Raw genomic sequence first — 15,285 nt, 5'->3', positions numbered from 1 at the left:
CGAAGGTTAGAAAATTCTGTAGCGCGTACAAGAGTCTCTCCGCTAAACCCAGATCACAATGAAGTATGAGACCGGTCAGAAATCAATAACGAGGTACTTTACAAAATAATGGATGAAGCAAGGAGAAAATGGAATGAGCTTCCCTGAGAAATAATGCATGTCGGGCAGATTGGCAACATCCGAAACTCTTTTTTTTTTGCTAATCAGTGCAGAGAATGGTAAAAGTGACACTAAAGCGAGGAAGTTACAAATTACCCGTACAGAAAATCTAAAATGCGTCTGTCTAGTTCGGAGGCGCACAAATCTGGAGGACGGTAATGTGCAGCCTCGGTAAGGAGCGGAGGTGCAGAATACACCAGCGAAACGCTTAAAGGGATCCCGCCACGTGCAGATATGGGGGTCAGTCTGCAGGTAAATAGCATTAGAAACAATGATCTTCTATCCTCCTCGCTTTCGGTATGGGAGCGGTTATAGTCACCGTTCATTATACGGCGAGCACACGACAACAGGCAGAGGAATGACATTTACACAAAAAGGTGATTTGTTTTTTTCCCAGATGTTAAACAACATTACTTATCAGATGTGATCAAGTTGTCAGAAAGTAGAGGGACTAATTATGGTAAAGGAGCCGAGCTGCAATATCAGTAAAGCGCCCTATGGTACAGAAAGAAAATCTGTCCTGAGCGCTGAAGGATCTGGGGGGTCATTGCTGTGCTCGTTATATACATTCATCAATTAATTGATGCAGATTTTTTAAGTTTAGCTACAAAACCTGAAGGATGGACTATTAACGTGCAGAAAAAACAGAAGTCGTCGCATCCAATAAACACATCAAGAGCCGATATTAAAAAACGCTGACATGCTAAGGTGACATAAGGGACAAAGTACTTACCCCGCCACCCCGGGGTGTGACGCTGCCCAGCACACAGGGATCTGCAAAGGAAATTCACTTTGGGTTATTCTGGTCCATATTTAATAAGGGAGTGGGGAGTACAGACGGTATAACACCAAGTACACTCAGACGGTACTGAAGGAGCCACAAGATGAAGGCAGAACTCCCGAAAAGGAATCTGTCAGCAGGATTGTGCCGAGTAACCTACAGGCAGGGTCAGGTCGGCGCCGTTACACTGATTATAATACCTGGTGATGTGGTTATTGTGTAATCTTTATGTTCAGTTTTGAGTTAATGGTATGCTCGTGCTCAGGTGTGGTCCTGTGGGGGTCTGCATGTGGTGATTAGTTATTCATCTGTATGGCTTCTGACAGGTCACTGATCCCTGCTACAGGGAATTTTATATACCGTATATACTCGAGTATAGGCCGAGATTTTAAGCCCATTTTTTTAGGCTTATACTCGAGTCATTGTCCCAGGGGTCGGCGGGGGAGGGGGAGCGGAAGCTGTCACATGATACTCACCTGCTCCTGGCAGGTCTCTGCATGTCCCTGCTTCTCCGGCGCCGGCAGCTCTTCCTGTGTTCAGCGGTCACGTGGTACCGCTCATTAAAGTAATGAATATGGAAGCAACTCCACTCCCATAAGCGGAGCGCATATTCATTGCTTTAATGAGCGGTATCAAGTGACCGCCGAACACAGGAACAAGCTGCCGGAGAGCATCGGAGAAGCAGGGACTTGCAGACCGCGCCAGGAGGGTGAGTATGACGGGGGGAGGCTGAGCCATGCAATATTCACCTGTCCCCGTTCCACCACCGTCCTCTGACTGTGACGTTCTGGTCAGAGGGCGCGATGACGTGGTTAGTGTGCGCCGCCTTCTGCCTGAACAGTCACTGCTGAGACCCGGCGGCGCACGGCGATGGAACGGGGACAGGTGAATATCGCAAGTGCTGGGAGCCTGACTCCTGCACCTGGCGCACAGCGACGAGAAGTGAGTATGTCATTTTTTTTTTCGCAGCAGCATACGGGGCATATTATTCTATGGAGCAGCTTATGGGGCCATTATTAACCTTTGTGCAGCATTATATGGGGCACATTATTCTATTAAGCATCTAATGGGGCCATCATTAACCTTTTAAGCAGCAATATATGGGGCATATTTTTTGTATGGAGCATCTTATGGGGCCATAATTAGCATTTGTGCAGCATTATATGGGGCATATTTTTTGTATGGAGCATCTTATGGGGCCCATCATTAACTTTGTGGAGCATTATATGGGGCTCCTGATTCAATATGGATATTCAAAAGCACGTAACCTACTGATATCTCAGTTAATTTTACTTTTATTGGTATTATTTTTATTTTAGAAATGTACCGCTAGCTGATGCACTTTCCATCCTAGGCTTATACTCGAGTCATTAAGTTTTCGCAGTCTCGAGTATATACGGTATATAATATTCATTATGTAAACTAGGGGACAGGTCAGTGAGGGATCAGTCACCTGTCAGCAGTCTGCATTATGAATAGCTAAGCAGAGCACCTTTTTTATTTTCTCCACATTCAAAAAAAGAAAATGGCCATACTCCTTGGATGTGGAGAAAATGATCATATGACCCTAACCTAATCAATATTATCCCATTAAAGGGCTATCCCACATGACTTAGAAGACACAGACAAACCAGAAGCTGCATTTGCAGACACATGTTGCAAGGTTTTTGTTCCTCGTTACTGCAAAATATGAGCACTGACTGGTTGGGCGCGAGGCATTTACGCATATGTTAGTACGATTTTGTTTAAGCAGACAGCCCATTAGTGTAAAATATTGCGTGGCGTATTTCATACCTATGATCCACAGCGATTCCACAGGGATGTATGCAGATTTTGTCGCAGAATTTCCCCCTGTGCATTGCAGAGGGCAAAATCTGCACTGAAAATCCACAGAAGGAAGGGTCATATTGCAAAGCGGAGGTCACTTTATGCTGGAGTTTTACTAATGTCATATTACTCCCTGGATGTTCCCCTCCAGGTAACTGCACAGGTTGTAAATCCGATGCAGACAGTTTACAGCCTTTTTTTCCTGCAAATTCCGCATGGATTTTGCAATAGTTTTACGTCTATGCACTAGTAATCTGTGCACAAAATCCACCCTGTGTGCACTTATTTTTTTTTTTCCCCAGTGGACGCACAATTGGGGGCTTACCAGCATGCAGCCTTGAAGGTTCTTCCCATCCGGAACTTTTGGCACTAGACGACAGCACGGAAGCGTCCGGCGAAGAGCTCGTCTCTACCTGAAAATAAAAAGGGTCTTGCAAAATAAAGGCAGAAGCCACAGGGGGAGCGATGGACAGAAACCAAGAGGCTACTTATATTTTGCAGCTCTTCCTAGACGTGGAAACGACTAATGTACAATCCTAATCCGGATGCCAGATTAACAGGGTATCTATCAATATGTGAGGTTTGGGGGGCTGTAAATAGAGGACGGCTTTCTCTACGGACTTACGTGTCTGACTACAAATGGGGGCTTGCTGCACGTTTCCTTCTTGAATTCGTAGGGTCCCAGGTGTAAATGGGCGAGACGCTGCCTCGGATCCTCAGTCAGCTCACACATGCGTCTGTTGGTGTATGGGGATGGGGAGCGAGATTTGGAGGAGATGGTCGGCTGCTCGTATCTCCTGGAGGTTCTGGATGAGCCACTCCTATGGCTGGAAAGCTAAGAAAGACGAAAATACAAGTCAGGGAAGGATGGACAGAAACTGCAGGGGCAGCATGCGGTGGTAGTGTGGCACACCGCATCTTCATTGTACAGCAGGAGGAGGAGGTGAGCTGTGACATCACATATTGGTGATCCTGTATTGTGGATCCTGTGTTATCTACTGTATATAGAGGTGTTATCAGTCATTGTACAGGAGGAGTAGGAGGTGAGCTGTGACATCACCTATTGTGAATGGTGGATCCTGTGTTATCTACTGTATATAGAGGTGCTATCAGTCATTGTACAGGAGGAGGGGGTAAGCTGTGACATCACCTATTGTGAATGGTGGATCCTGTGTTATCTACTGTATATAGAGGTGTTATCAGTCATTGTACAGGAGGAGGAGGTGAGCTGTGACATGACCTATTGTGAATGGTGGATCCTGTGTTATCTGCTGTATATAGAGGTGTTATCGGTCATTGTACAGGAGGAGGAGGTGAGATGTGACATCACTTATTGTGAACTAGATTGTGGCCCGATTCTAACGCATCGGGTATTCTAGAATATGCATGTCCCCGTAGTATATGGACAATGATGATTCCAGAATTCGATGCAGACTGTGCCCGACGCTGATTGGTCGAGGTAACCTTTATGACATCATCGTCGCCATGGCAACTATTATGACATCATCATCGCTGTGCCCGTTGCTGACCAATCAGAGACGCGGGACGTCTACGTCCTTTATGACATCATCGTCGCTGTGCCCGTCGCTGGCGGCCTCGACCAATCAGAGACGCGGGATTTCTACGTCGATACTGTGCCCGTTGCTGATTGGTCGAGGCCGCCAGACCTCGACCAATCAGAGACGTGGGATTTCCAGGACAGACAGACAGAAAGACAGACAGACGGAAAAACCCTTAGACAATTATATATATAGATGGTGGATCCTGTGTTATCTACTGTATATAGAGGTGTTATCAGTCATTGTACAGGAGGAGGAGGTGAGTTGTGACATCACTTATTGTGAATGGTGGATCCTGTGTTATCTACTGTATATAGAGGTGTTATCAGTCATTGTACAGGAGGAGGAAGTGAGCTGTGACATCACCTATTGTGAATGGTGGATCCTATGTTATCTACTGTATATAGAGGTGTTATCAGTCATTGTACAGGAGGAGGTGAGCTGTGATATCACCTATTGTGAATGGTGGATCCTGTGTTATCTACTGTATATAGAGGTGTTATCAGTCATTGTACAGGAGGAGGAGGTGAGCTGTGACATCACCTATTGTGAATGGTGGATCCTATGTTATCTACTGTATATAGAGGTGTTATCAGTCATTGTACAGGAGGAGGTGAGCTGTGACATCACCTATTGTGAATGGTGGATCCTGTGTTATCTACTGTATATAGAGGTGTTATCAGTCATTGCACAGGGGGGGAGGAGGTGAGCTGTGACATCACCTATTGTGAATGGTGGATCCTATGTTATCTACTGTATATAGAGGTGTTATCAGTCATTGTACAGGAGGAGGTGAGCTGTGATGTCACCTATTGTGAACGGTGGATCCTGTGTTATCTACTGTATATAGAGGTGTTATCAGTCATTGCACAGGGGGGGAGGAGGTGAGCTGTGACATCACCTATTGTGAATGGTGGATCCTATGTTATCTACTGTATATACCGGTGTTATCAGTCATTGTACAGGAGGAGGTGAGCTGTGATGTCACCTATTGTGAATGGTGGATCTTGTGTTATCTACTGTATATAGAGGTGTTATCAGTCATTGTACAGGAGGAGGAGGTGAGCTGTGACATAACCTATTGTGAATGGTGGATCCTGTCTTATCTTCGGTATATAGGGATGTTATCAGTCATTGTACAGGAGGAGGAGGTGAGCTGTGACATAACCTATTGTGAATGGTGGATCCTGTCTTATCTTCGGTATATAGGGATGTTATCAGTCATTGTACAGGAGGAGGAGGTGAGCTGTGACATAACCTATTGTGAATGGTAGTTCCTGGCATTAACTGAGGCATTTCAGTGTATCCCCGTCTGCAATGATAATAAAATTGCTTAAAAAAAAAAAAAGTCATCAGTATAGAACAGGAAGTGTAAGTTTTATATTAGGCCTAATGTGTAGTACAAAGTGTTTTTTATATACATACGGTAAGTGATATACACAATTATAAATAAGAAAAAAATATCTTAAAAAAAAACGTTCATATAAAAATCGGATTTAAACAGTAGGTAATTTTCTGATTAATCTCTCCCTTTGCATAATGTGATGAGGACGGCAGCGAGCGCACAGATAGTTTCCTTGCATAAAGACCTCAGATCACACCAGAAATACTTTTCTGCGCAAACAACTGACTGATTCAATTACTTCGGCCGTCGCCGCCGTTTCAATGTCTCTGCAATAAAACCATTTACTGTTAATTAAAGTCTAATTGAGCTGTCTACTTTCTTTAGTACACAGAGATCTGTGGCAGTAAACTTGTTGGCGGAAATACAAAAAAAAAAAAAAAAAAAAACGAGTCTGTTTCCTATGTAATGGAGCAGAGCGGTGGATTTGGTCCCTTCTCCATAATCCTCCGGTCATTAGACGCCGGGGTGGCGGAGCGAGCGAGCGCTCTAACCTGTTTTTGCATTCTCTGCCCGACGCCGGGTCACCGCTGCAAACATACGTTATCCGACAAATCCCTAGAGGGGGCACAAAAAAAACAATAATTAAACATCAAGGTCCAGGAGAAAAGGCGATTACAGGTAAATGTCACGGCGTGTAACAAACTGGGGTTTAATTGTAAAGCTTTTCCCTTTTGTAAAGCTCCAGACTTTAATAAAGATAATTAAAAAAGACGCGAGACTGGTAGGAAATGTCAAGCAGATAACATTTGCATTTCTGACGATTCAATTACAAATGATTACATTGCTTTGTACAACAATTATGATCTGACTTTTATTCCGATGAGCGTTTTGTCAGGTTTGACGACTCTAAGCGGCGCCGTTAATAGTCATTAAAAAAAGATCAAAATGTGGAAAATTAAAAAAAAATAAATAAAAAAAAAAATGCAAAAGATGGAATCAATGAAAATAAAAAAACAAAAACTATTATTAATGTCTGCAGGGACCGTACCAAAGCCTCATAAGATCAATAACGATCCCCTAGTCCTTTGATGACAATCACTTCTTAAAGGGGTTTTCCAGTGGGAAAAGATACTTCTTAAAAACAAAAAACACAGAAAACATACTAACTCCTGGGATAGGCGTTATGCTGCACCACCATTGCTCCGACTGTCCCCACTAACGGGCTGCAAGAGACGACGTTCCGACCATCATTTATCGGACCCTTCTAGCACTCGGTGGTCTCAGCGATCAGTCAGATTCGTTATTGTACACATCACCGAGCCAATGGGCAAAAAAAAAACACAGGTGAAAAGGGACAATCCCTTAACACAGTGGGAAGAGCCACTTATTTCCTAAATTAGCCCTCTGCTCCAGCATTGCTACACAGATAGAATGGAAGGAATCGTGACCACCAGTCATCTGACCACTGAGGCCCCTTTACCCCCCAGTGTATAGCCTCCGGCCCCTAGCTCCCCCCCCCCAGTGTATAGCCTCCGGCCCCTCGCGCCCCCCCCCCCCCCGGTGTATAGCCTCCGGCCCCTAGCTCCCCCCCCAGTGTATAGCCTCCGGCCCCTAGCTCCCCCCGCCCCGGTGTATAGCCTCCGGCCCCTCGCGCGCCCCCCCCCGGTGTATAGCCTCCGGCCCCTAGCTCCCCCCCCAGTGTATAGCCTCCGGCCCCTCGCGCCCCCCCCCCGGTGTATAGCCTCCAGCCCCTTTACCCCCAACGGGTGTATAGCCTCCGACCCCTCGCCCCCCCTGATGTATAGCCTGCAGTTCCTCGCCCCCCCGGTGTATAGCCTCTGACCCCTTGCCCCCCCATGATGTATAGCCTGCAGTTCCTCGCCCCCCGATGTATAGCCTCCGACCCCTTTCCCCCCCATGTATAGCCTGCAGTTTCTCGCCCCCCGGTGTATAGCCTCCGACCCCTCGCCCCCCCGATGTATAGCCTGCAGTTTCTCGCCCCCCGGTGTATAGCCTCCAACCCCTCGCCCCCCCCCATGTATAGCCTGCAGTTCCTTACCCCCCCGGTGTATAGCCTCCGACCCCTTGCCTCCCCTCTGATGTATAGCCTGCAGTTCCTCACCCCCCCCCCGATGTATAGCCTTTGACCCCTCGCCACCCCCATGTATAGCCTGCAGTTCTTCGCCCCCTCCCCCCCCCCCCGGTGTATAGCCTCCGGCCCCTTGCCCCCCCCTCCAGTGTATAGCCTCTGACCCCTCGCCCCTGATGTATAGCCTGCAGTTCCTCACCCCCCCGGTGTGTAGCCTCCGACCCCTCGCCCCCCTAGATGTATAGCCTGCAGTTCCTCGCCCCCCCCCCCCCCCCCCAGTGTATAGCCTCCGGCCCCCCACCATACCACCTGCCATTACTAACATGTGACAGAATGGCCGGTGGTGCGGAGCTCACTGATACCAGCACGGTCCTGGAATAGGAGCCACCGGGGTAACAAGTCAGTTCGTGACATTTCTTCATCACCTGTGAGTGATTTCAGAAGTGGAAAAAACTGCAGCAACTCAGCCGGGATGCGGAGACCCCGTAACATTACAGAGCGGGGTCACCAACTACTAAGGAGCAGAGGAAAGAAAAAGCCACCAACTCTCTGCTGACCCCATAACTACAGAGTCCAGATGTCTTCTGGCATTAACACCAGCATAAACACTGCGCCCCCACCGGGAGCATCATGGCCGAGCAGCTGCATGCAGCCGTACATCACCAAGCACAATGCCGAGGGTCGGATGGAGTGGTGTAAAGCCACCACCACTGGACTCTGCAGGAAACATGTTATGTGCAGTGACGGATCACACTTCTCTATGAAGTGTCTGATTTAGGAGTCTGTGTTTGGGGATTCCAGGAGAACGTTACCCCCTGACTGCATTGTGCCCCCTGTACAGATGGTGGAGGAGGATAATGCTATAGGCTGTCATCAGGCCTCGGCCTCGGCCTCTTAGTTCCAGTGAAGGGAAACCTTAATGCTTCAACTCAAGACATTTTAGACAATTGTAGCTTCCACCTTTGTGGGAACAGTTTGGGGCAAACCCTTCTCTGTTCCCCATGACCGCGCCCAGTGTACGAGGTCCAAACAGACATAATTGGGGGAGTTTGGTGGAAGAACATGACCGGCCGCACCTCGGCCCCATCCAACGCTATGAATGTAGATTGTGAGCCCGGCCTCCCCCCAACATCAGGGTCTCACCTCACAAATGTTCTTCTGGATGAAGGGGCAAAAACTCACACAGACCCCTCCAAAATCTTATGGAAAATGTCCCCAGAAGAGTGGGAGCCGTTCTATCTGCGAAAGGGACCGATTCTGTATTAATGGCTATGGGGATGTAGAATATGGAAGTCAGAAAAGCTCCTAATATGGAGGGGGGCACGTACTTTTGTCCAAATAGCGTAGCAGCCAATCTGAAAAAGCGGAGCGGCAGTGTAAAGCATGGAGCAAAAAGAGCAGAAGCCCGACCTTAGGTAACAATTACCAATGCAGCCAGGCGGCATCCGCTGGTAATAGCTGGGCATCAATGGAGGTTTAAAGCAGCATACCTTATAGTGACCGATAATTAACCCATAGCTAAAGCTCCGGCGTACGGCATCGCACCGATCTGGTTCTTCCCAGCAACTACACCTCCGCTGAATGGCCGCTGGGCAACACTTCCGTGGCTGGTGACAAATTGCCGCCTTTGTGCCTATCTGCTTTATCATGGAAATATTATAGACAAATAAAGTGATATTAATATTAATACACGGGAGGAAGTCTTCCATCAGCCCGCCGTCTGCAGTGTCAGAGCATTCGCGGGAAAACTTTCCGTCTAATCCGGTAATAGGCAGGCGAGCCGTAAATCTCGCATTTACTGATAACGACACATATATAACAGCACTTAGGTGAAGTGCCATTTTACTCAGTCAGGATTGTATTTATGAGCACTCGGAGCCTCGGGACGCAGGCCAAAAAATCTTTTCAAGGACTTTCCGCTTAGGACAAATTATGTCTGGAGCTGATCTTACAATGACGAGTATTTCGCCCAGGAAGGAAGAGCAAAAAAAAAGTGATGGCGGTGGCGACCTCTTCTCCGGAGACGGCGTAGCTTTAGCGGGACACACTTTTTTTTTTTTGTTGCATCATTTATGCATCCTCTCCCCTATAGAGAACGCTCGTCTTGCTTTTTTCTTGGGGTTAAAATCCCAAAGTATAATTGTGCCGCCATTAACAATATGGCAATTAATGCGCAATTTCGTCTCGGCCCCCTGTAATCCTTTCACAATTGCCCCAAATATGTAATTTATAGGATCTCACCTTCCAATACCTCTCCTGAACGGTCCGTCCTCTGATCGGCTCTTTGGTCTTTTTCAGTTACTCACTAGGACCCAATCCTTCTTTTCGGATGGGACGTACGTCAGTGACGTGAATGAGCCGCACACGGTCACGCGGGGTGCAAGGAACATCATTGACTTCATGAGAAGTAGTATATACTCATCCATGTGCTCCTCTGTTCTCCTACAGTCTCGGTTTGTCTTCGACTGTAGTCAGCACTTGACAACTGCAGTCAATCAATGCGCCCCCTGATTGGCTGCAGCGGTCAAGCTCGGACCACCTCAGAAGAGAAAGGGAACAAGGTCAAGCAGAAAGAGGGGCGGCAGGGAATCTAAAGGCGAGTATATGCCCTTTTTTAAGCCATAATGTGGCCATATGTAAAAGTTCAAGTTGAAAAACCCCTTTAAGGAGCGACTCTTCAGCCTTGGTTCCATTGGAATTACATTTGCAGTTTTTGGTGCAATAGTTTGCATCACCCTTGTTCCCAGTTAAAAGATAAAAATATAATATATTATATATTTATTTTTATTTATTTTTTTGTTCACTTGTTATTTCGTCACAGCACCTCCTACAAAAAATGCAATAAAGTTGTCAACCGTAGTATCTACACCATTAAAAACTACATCGTGTCACTCAAACAAGACCCCACTAAAAGGAGAAAAAGAAAAATGGGTCTCAGAATATGATGACACACACCATATATTTTTCTTAACTATCAGAATTTTAAAAAAAAAAAATTTTTTAAACTAGTAAAAATATAATATAATATAAAAAAAACAATTTTTATTGCACAAAATAATGTTGGAATTCATTTTTTTCCCACCATTTCACAGCATAAGGAATTATTTTTCCCATAGAAAATATGGTAAAATGAAAATAAAAAGAATAAAAAAAAAAACACAATCTCTCATACTTTTATCTCAATGGGCAAATAAAAAAAAAAAAAAAAAATCAAGACTCTTGACAGAAGGAAAGGAAAAAAAAAAAAAAATGAAAACGCAAAAACAAAAAATAGACATGTTGGGAAGGGGTTAAAAAAAGTTTAAAAAAAGTAAGAAATGCACTTACTGGTGGTGTGACTGGTGGAGGAGGCAGAGATCAGCGTTCTGCGGCTTGTCACGCAGAGGACACCGCAGACTCTGTTGCTGAAGCCGTTTCCATGGAGGGGACACCGCACCTCGCTGCAGATAGGAGTGAGAAAACTATTGGGCAAACTTTGGTGTTACTCCACTGCACCGAGCCTGGATACAACTATGCTGCGTGCACTTTACCAAGACTGGCCATTTAAAGGGATGTGCTCATCCTATAAACGTATGGCATAAGGACAGAATATGCTATAAAGGGATGATGGGGCAGGCTCTCGGAGTGAAGGGTTTGTTATTCACTATTCATGAGCTAGGGGATAAAATCCTAATTCCTGGGACCCTTGAAGGACCCCGTCTGAAAAGAGGAAAGGTCGGGCATGCACACGTCCGCTGCACATGGGTCTTCCGGAAAAGAATCAAATCCAAAGCTCAGCCTTCTGGGCTATTTGTTAGAGCAGGACAACGAAAACTGAGCTAAGTATTCAGTTTTTCGTTTTATCTAAATCTGCCATTTTGGTCCAGAGATATGGGCTTTTTTTTTATTACTTTGTGCTAAATGTCACTGTCTTTAGCAAGGGGGCGTGGTTCAGATGGTAATTATGCAGAGAAGTCTTAAGACACGCCCCTGAGGAACCTTGCGAGCCCTTTGGTAAACACCATTCAAAGTTGCAGTAAATAAAAAGGCCAATATCTCTGGAACTGTATGGCAGATTAAAAAAAAAAAAAAAAACAATACTCGGTTGGGCAGCAGGAATAATATAAGAATAAAAACTGGCCCCTTTTGATCAGGTGACATGTCTAGAGATGAGCGAATATACTCGTTACTCGAGATTTCCCGAGCACGCTCGGGGGTCCTCCGAGTATTTTTTAGTGCTCGGAGATTTAGTTTTCATCGCCGCAGCTGAATGATTTACATCTGTTAGCCAGCATGAGTACATGTGGGGGTTGCCTGGTTGCTAGGGAATCCCCACATGTACTTATGCTGGCTAACAGATGTAAACCATTCAGCTGCGGCGATGAAAACTAAATCTCCGAGCACTAAAAAATACTCGGAGGACCCCCGAGCATGCTCGGGAAATCTCGAGTAACGAGTATATTCGCTCATCACTAGACATGTCCTATTTAAGAAAATGGGTCTGCGAGCGGCGCATGTAGTACCTATCACATGATGGGTGCATTGTAGTAGTTGCCACTTTACACATCCGCGGCTCTATGGTGACATGTTGCACCCGCCCGCCATACTTTATGTGCAATCTATAGCAATGCCATTTAGTAAGGCCTCATTCACAAGTCAGCTTTTTTTTAATGTTTTGTTTTTTTTGCATACCATCATGTGTGCCATTTTTTTTTCTGCATATGAGAAAAACATAAGTTTCTAAAATTCTTCTTCTACCCTTGAGCAAAAAAAAAAAATGGATAATACTCCATTGAGACATGAATGGCACACGGCATCCGTACACTGTCCCGTTTTTTCAAGGACCATAGACTTGAATGGGCGAGTTGATCCATGACTCTTTTTTTTATGGCTACTTTATGCAGACCCTCGAACCGCAGAAAAAAAGAAAAAAAAAAACCACGAAGATGTGAAAAGCCTCAAACTAGAATGGGTACAACGTACGAAAAACACGGACAGTATGTGACTCGCTGGCATCTGACTGAGGCCTAAAGGGGAGTCCAAATTAAAACTGCCACATGTAAAGGAGAATTTTGGCGGACGTCCCTGTGTGACCACAGCAGGCAGCGTTTTTATTTTTTTTTCCTGCATCTCTCTGTATTTTATTTTAGAAGCGGACTACACTGTTCTGTAAGCAAAAAAAAAAAAGAAAGAAAAAAATTCACAAAAAAATATTGTGCCATTTTGTAATGCATTTTACGGTGTAGAGCCCTGGTCCACATATTCATATTAAGATGCAAGATCAGCGCTAGCACATAGTGAATCGTGCAAGTGCCGGGGCCCGTGGCGCCCACTCAGCCCAGGTTTCCACTTACGACGTTTGATTTACAAGTGCGTGCGGTGGGCAAAGAGTGGGCGCGCTGCGTGTAGGGAGCAGGGGTGCTGCGCATAAGGAGCCCGGGCGTTGCACAAATGGGTAGGGAGCGAGGGCGCTACACGAAGGGTGCTGTGTATAGGGAGCGGGGGAGCTGCGTGTAGGGAATGGGGGGCGCTACGCTTAGGGAGAAGGCTGCTGTATATAGGGAGCTGCGTGTAGGGGGCAGGAGCTCAAAAGCAGTGTTATACCGTAGGCGTCCGGGCCCAACTGTTAAACAAACAACAAAATAACGCTATAGTTATCCCAGACGGTGAACGCCAAAAGAGAAGAAAACCTGAATGACAGAATCGCAGTTTTATGGTCACTTTGTCTCCCCCACTCTCCCCCCCCAAAAAAAAGAATAAAATTATCAGAAAATTTTATCGACTCCAAAATACTAAAGATAAAATCTACAAAAAAAAACCATGCCCTAATACAACTCTACCGGCTGAAAAGTTAAAAAAAAAAAGTTATACCTCCTGGAAGACGAGGGAAAAAAAAAAAACGGACACGAAAAAGGACCCTAGGATTCCAAAAGGCCCCATAACCCTGGGTGTACGCCAGCTTGTGCCCAACATATCAGCAGCTCACAATGTCATTTACCGACAACATGAACCAGAAAACCGCCTGTGACCTCCGGAGCTGCGCTCACTGCGACTACGAGGTCTCATACCGTCTTTTAATGATCACCAAAAAATGTAATAACAATAACTCAGTTTGTGGGGAAATAAGACCAGATATAGGATCAATATTTTATGCACAAAGCAGTAGTAAGCGTTGTGGAACTACAAGTCCCAGGACGCCATGACAGATAATATAATGACATAGACACAACTTCAGCCATTAATTACAGATTGATTCAGTAAATGAAAGGTTCAAAATAATGATAGAAGCTGCTGCTTTACCCCGTGGATCCGCAGCGATACGTTCACTCCAGCCGTTGAGGCCCGAATCCCCGTCCTGTGTTTGTGGGCGGAGCCGCCACCCGGGGCTCGTCCCTCGGATGTTACATCACTCGCGTCCCCGGCTTCACGTTGTCACAGGCCTCCCACACAACACACGAGCAGCAGTGTGCATGCCGGAGGAGGAAAAGTATGTAGTAACGGCCAGGCATGAAGGAGCGGCCAGCCGGCCATCATAGAGGAGACGGTGGGAGGATACAAACGTGCATATTTTTGCTATTACATTACAGTGCAGTAGGTAATTGTCTCTAAGCGTTTTATCTGTGCTTGGAGAAAATTAGGTGATGACCAATCTGGAAGACATTACTGCAACCCAGCTTTCCCATGCACTATATATATATATACTAGCTATTGAACCCGTTCTACGCCCGGGTGGCGAGCATTTATATTGGTATATGGTCTCCGTCCTGGTATGTGCTGCTCCATCCTGCGTCCCAATCCTGTCATGTGCTGCTGCCATCCTGCGTCCCCATCCTGTCATGTGCTGCTCCATCCTGCGTCCCCATCCTGTCATGTGCTGCTCCATCCTGCGTCCCCATCCTGTCATGTGCTGCTCCATCCTGCGTCCCCATCCTGTCATGTGCTGCTCCATCCTGCGTCCCCATCCTGTCATGTGCTGCTCCATCCTGCGTCCCCATCCTGTCATGTGCTGCTCCATCCTGCGTCCCCATCCTGTCATGTGCTGCTCCATCCTGCGTCCCCATCCTGTCATGTGCTGCTCCATCCTGCGTCCCCATCCTGTCATGTGCTGCTCCATCCTGCGTCCCCATCCTGTCATGTGCTGCTCCATCCTGCGTCCCCATCCTGTCATGTGCTGCTCCATCCTGCGTCCCCATCCTGTCATGTGCTGCTCCCATCCTGCGCCTCCATTCTGTCATTTGCTGCTCCCATCCTGCGCCTCCATCCTGTCATTTGCTGCTCCCATCCTGCGCCTCCATCCTGTCATTTGCTGCTCCCATCCTGTGCCCGTTCTGTCATGTGCTGCTGCCATCCTGCGCCCGTTCTGTCATGTGCTGCTGCCATCCTGCGCCCGTTCTGTCATTTGCTGCTCCCATCCTGTATCCCCGTTCTGTCATGTGCTGCTCCATCCTGCGTCCCCATCCTGTCATGTGCTGCTCCATCCTGCGTCCCCATCCTGTCATGTGCTGCTCCATCCTGCGTCCCCATCCTGTCATGTGCTGCTCCATCC

At 46.7% G+C, this 15,285-nt stretch overlaps 1 protein-coding gene across 5 annotated transcripts in view; it reads right to left on the bottom strand.

The window, feature by feature from the left end:
- The window catches only part of SPATA6 (spermatogenesis associated 6), a 71,292-nt gene extending 56,749 nt beyond the window's left edge, over window positions 1-14,543 (bottom strand). The window contains exons 1-8 of one of the 5 annotated variants that reach the window (XM_069737954.1): window positions 14,040-14,543; window positions 11,088-11,200; window positions 10,002-10,587; window positions 9,251-9,400; window positions 6,223-6,286; window positions 3,393-3,602; window positions 3,093-3,180; window positions 893-933 (exon numbers count right to left, since the gene is read on the bottom strand). In XM_069737954.1, coding sequence (XP_069594055.1) covers window positions 893-933; window positions 3,093-3,180; window positions 3,393-3,602; window positions 6,223-6,234 — 351 coding nt within the window. In that variant the 5' untranslated portion in view covers window positions 6,235-6,286; window positions 9,251-9,400; window positions 10,002-10,587; window positions 11,088-11,200; window positions 14,040-14,543. The remainder of the gene's footprint in view (window positions 1-892; window positions 934-3,092; window positions 3,181-3,392; window positions 3,603-6,222; window positions 6,287-9,250; window positions 9,401-10,001; window positions 10,588-11,087; window positions 11,201-14,039) is intronic. The other 4 variants (XM_069737953.1, XM_069737955.1, XM_069737952.1 and 1 more) reach the window with 4 other exon arrangements.
- Window positions 14,544-15,285: the final 742 nt, after the last annotated feature.

Source organism: Ranitomeya imitator, chromosome 8 (genome assembly GCF_032444005.1).
Source record: "Ranitomeya imitator isolate aRanImi1 chromosome 8, aRanImi1.pri, whole genome shotgun sequence".
NCBI classification, from domain to species: domain Eukaryota; kingdom Metazoa; phylum Chordata; class Amphibia; order Anura; family Dendrobatidae; genus Ranitomeya; species Ranitomeya imitator.
This window is presented reverse-complemented; position numbering and strand designations above follow the sequence as displayed.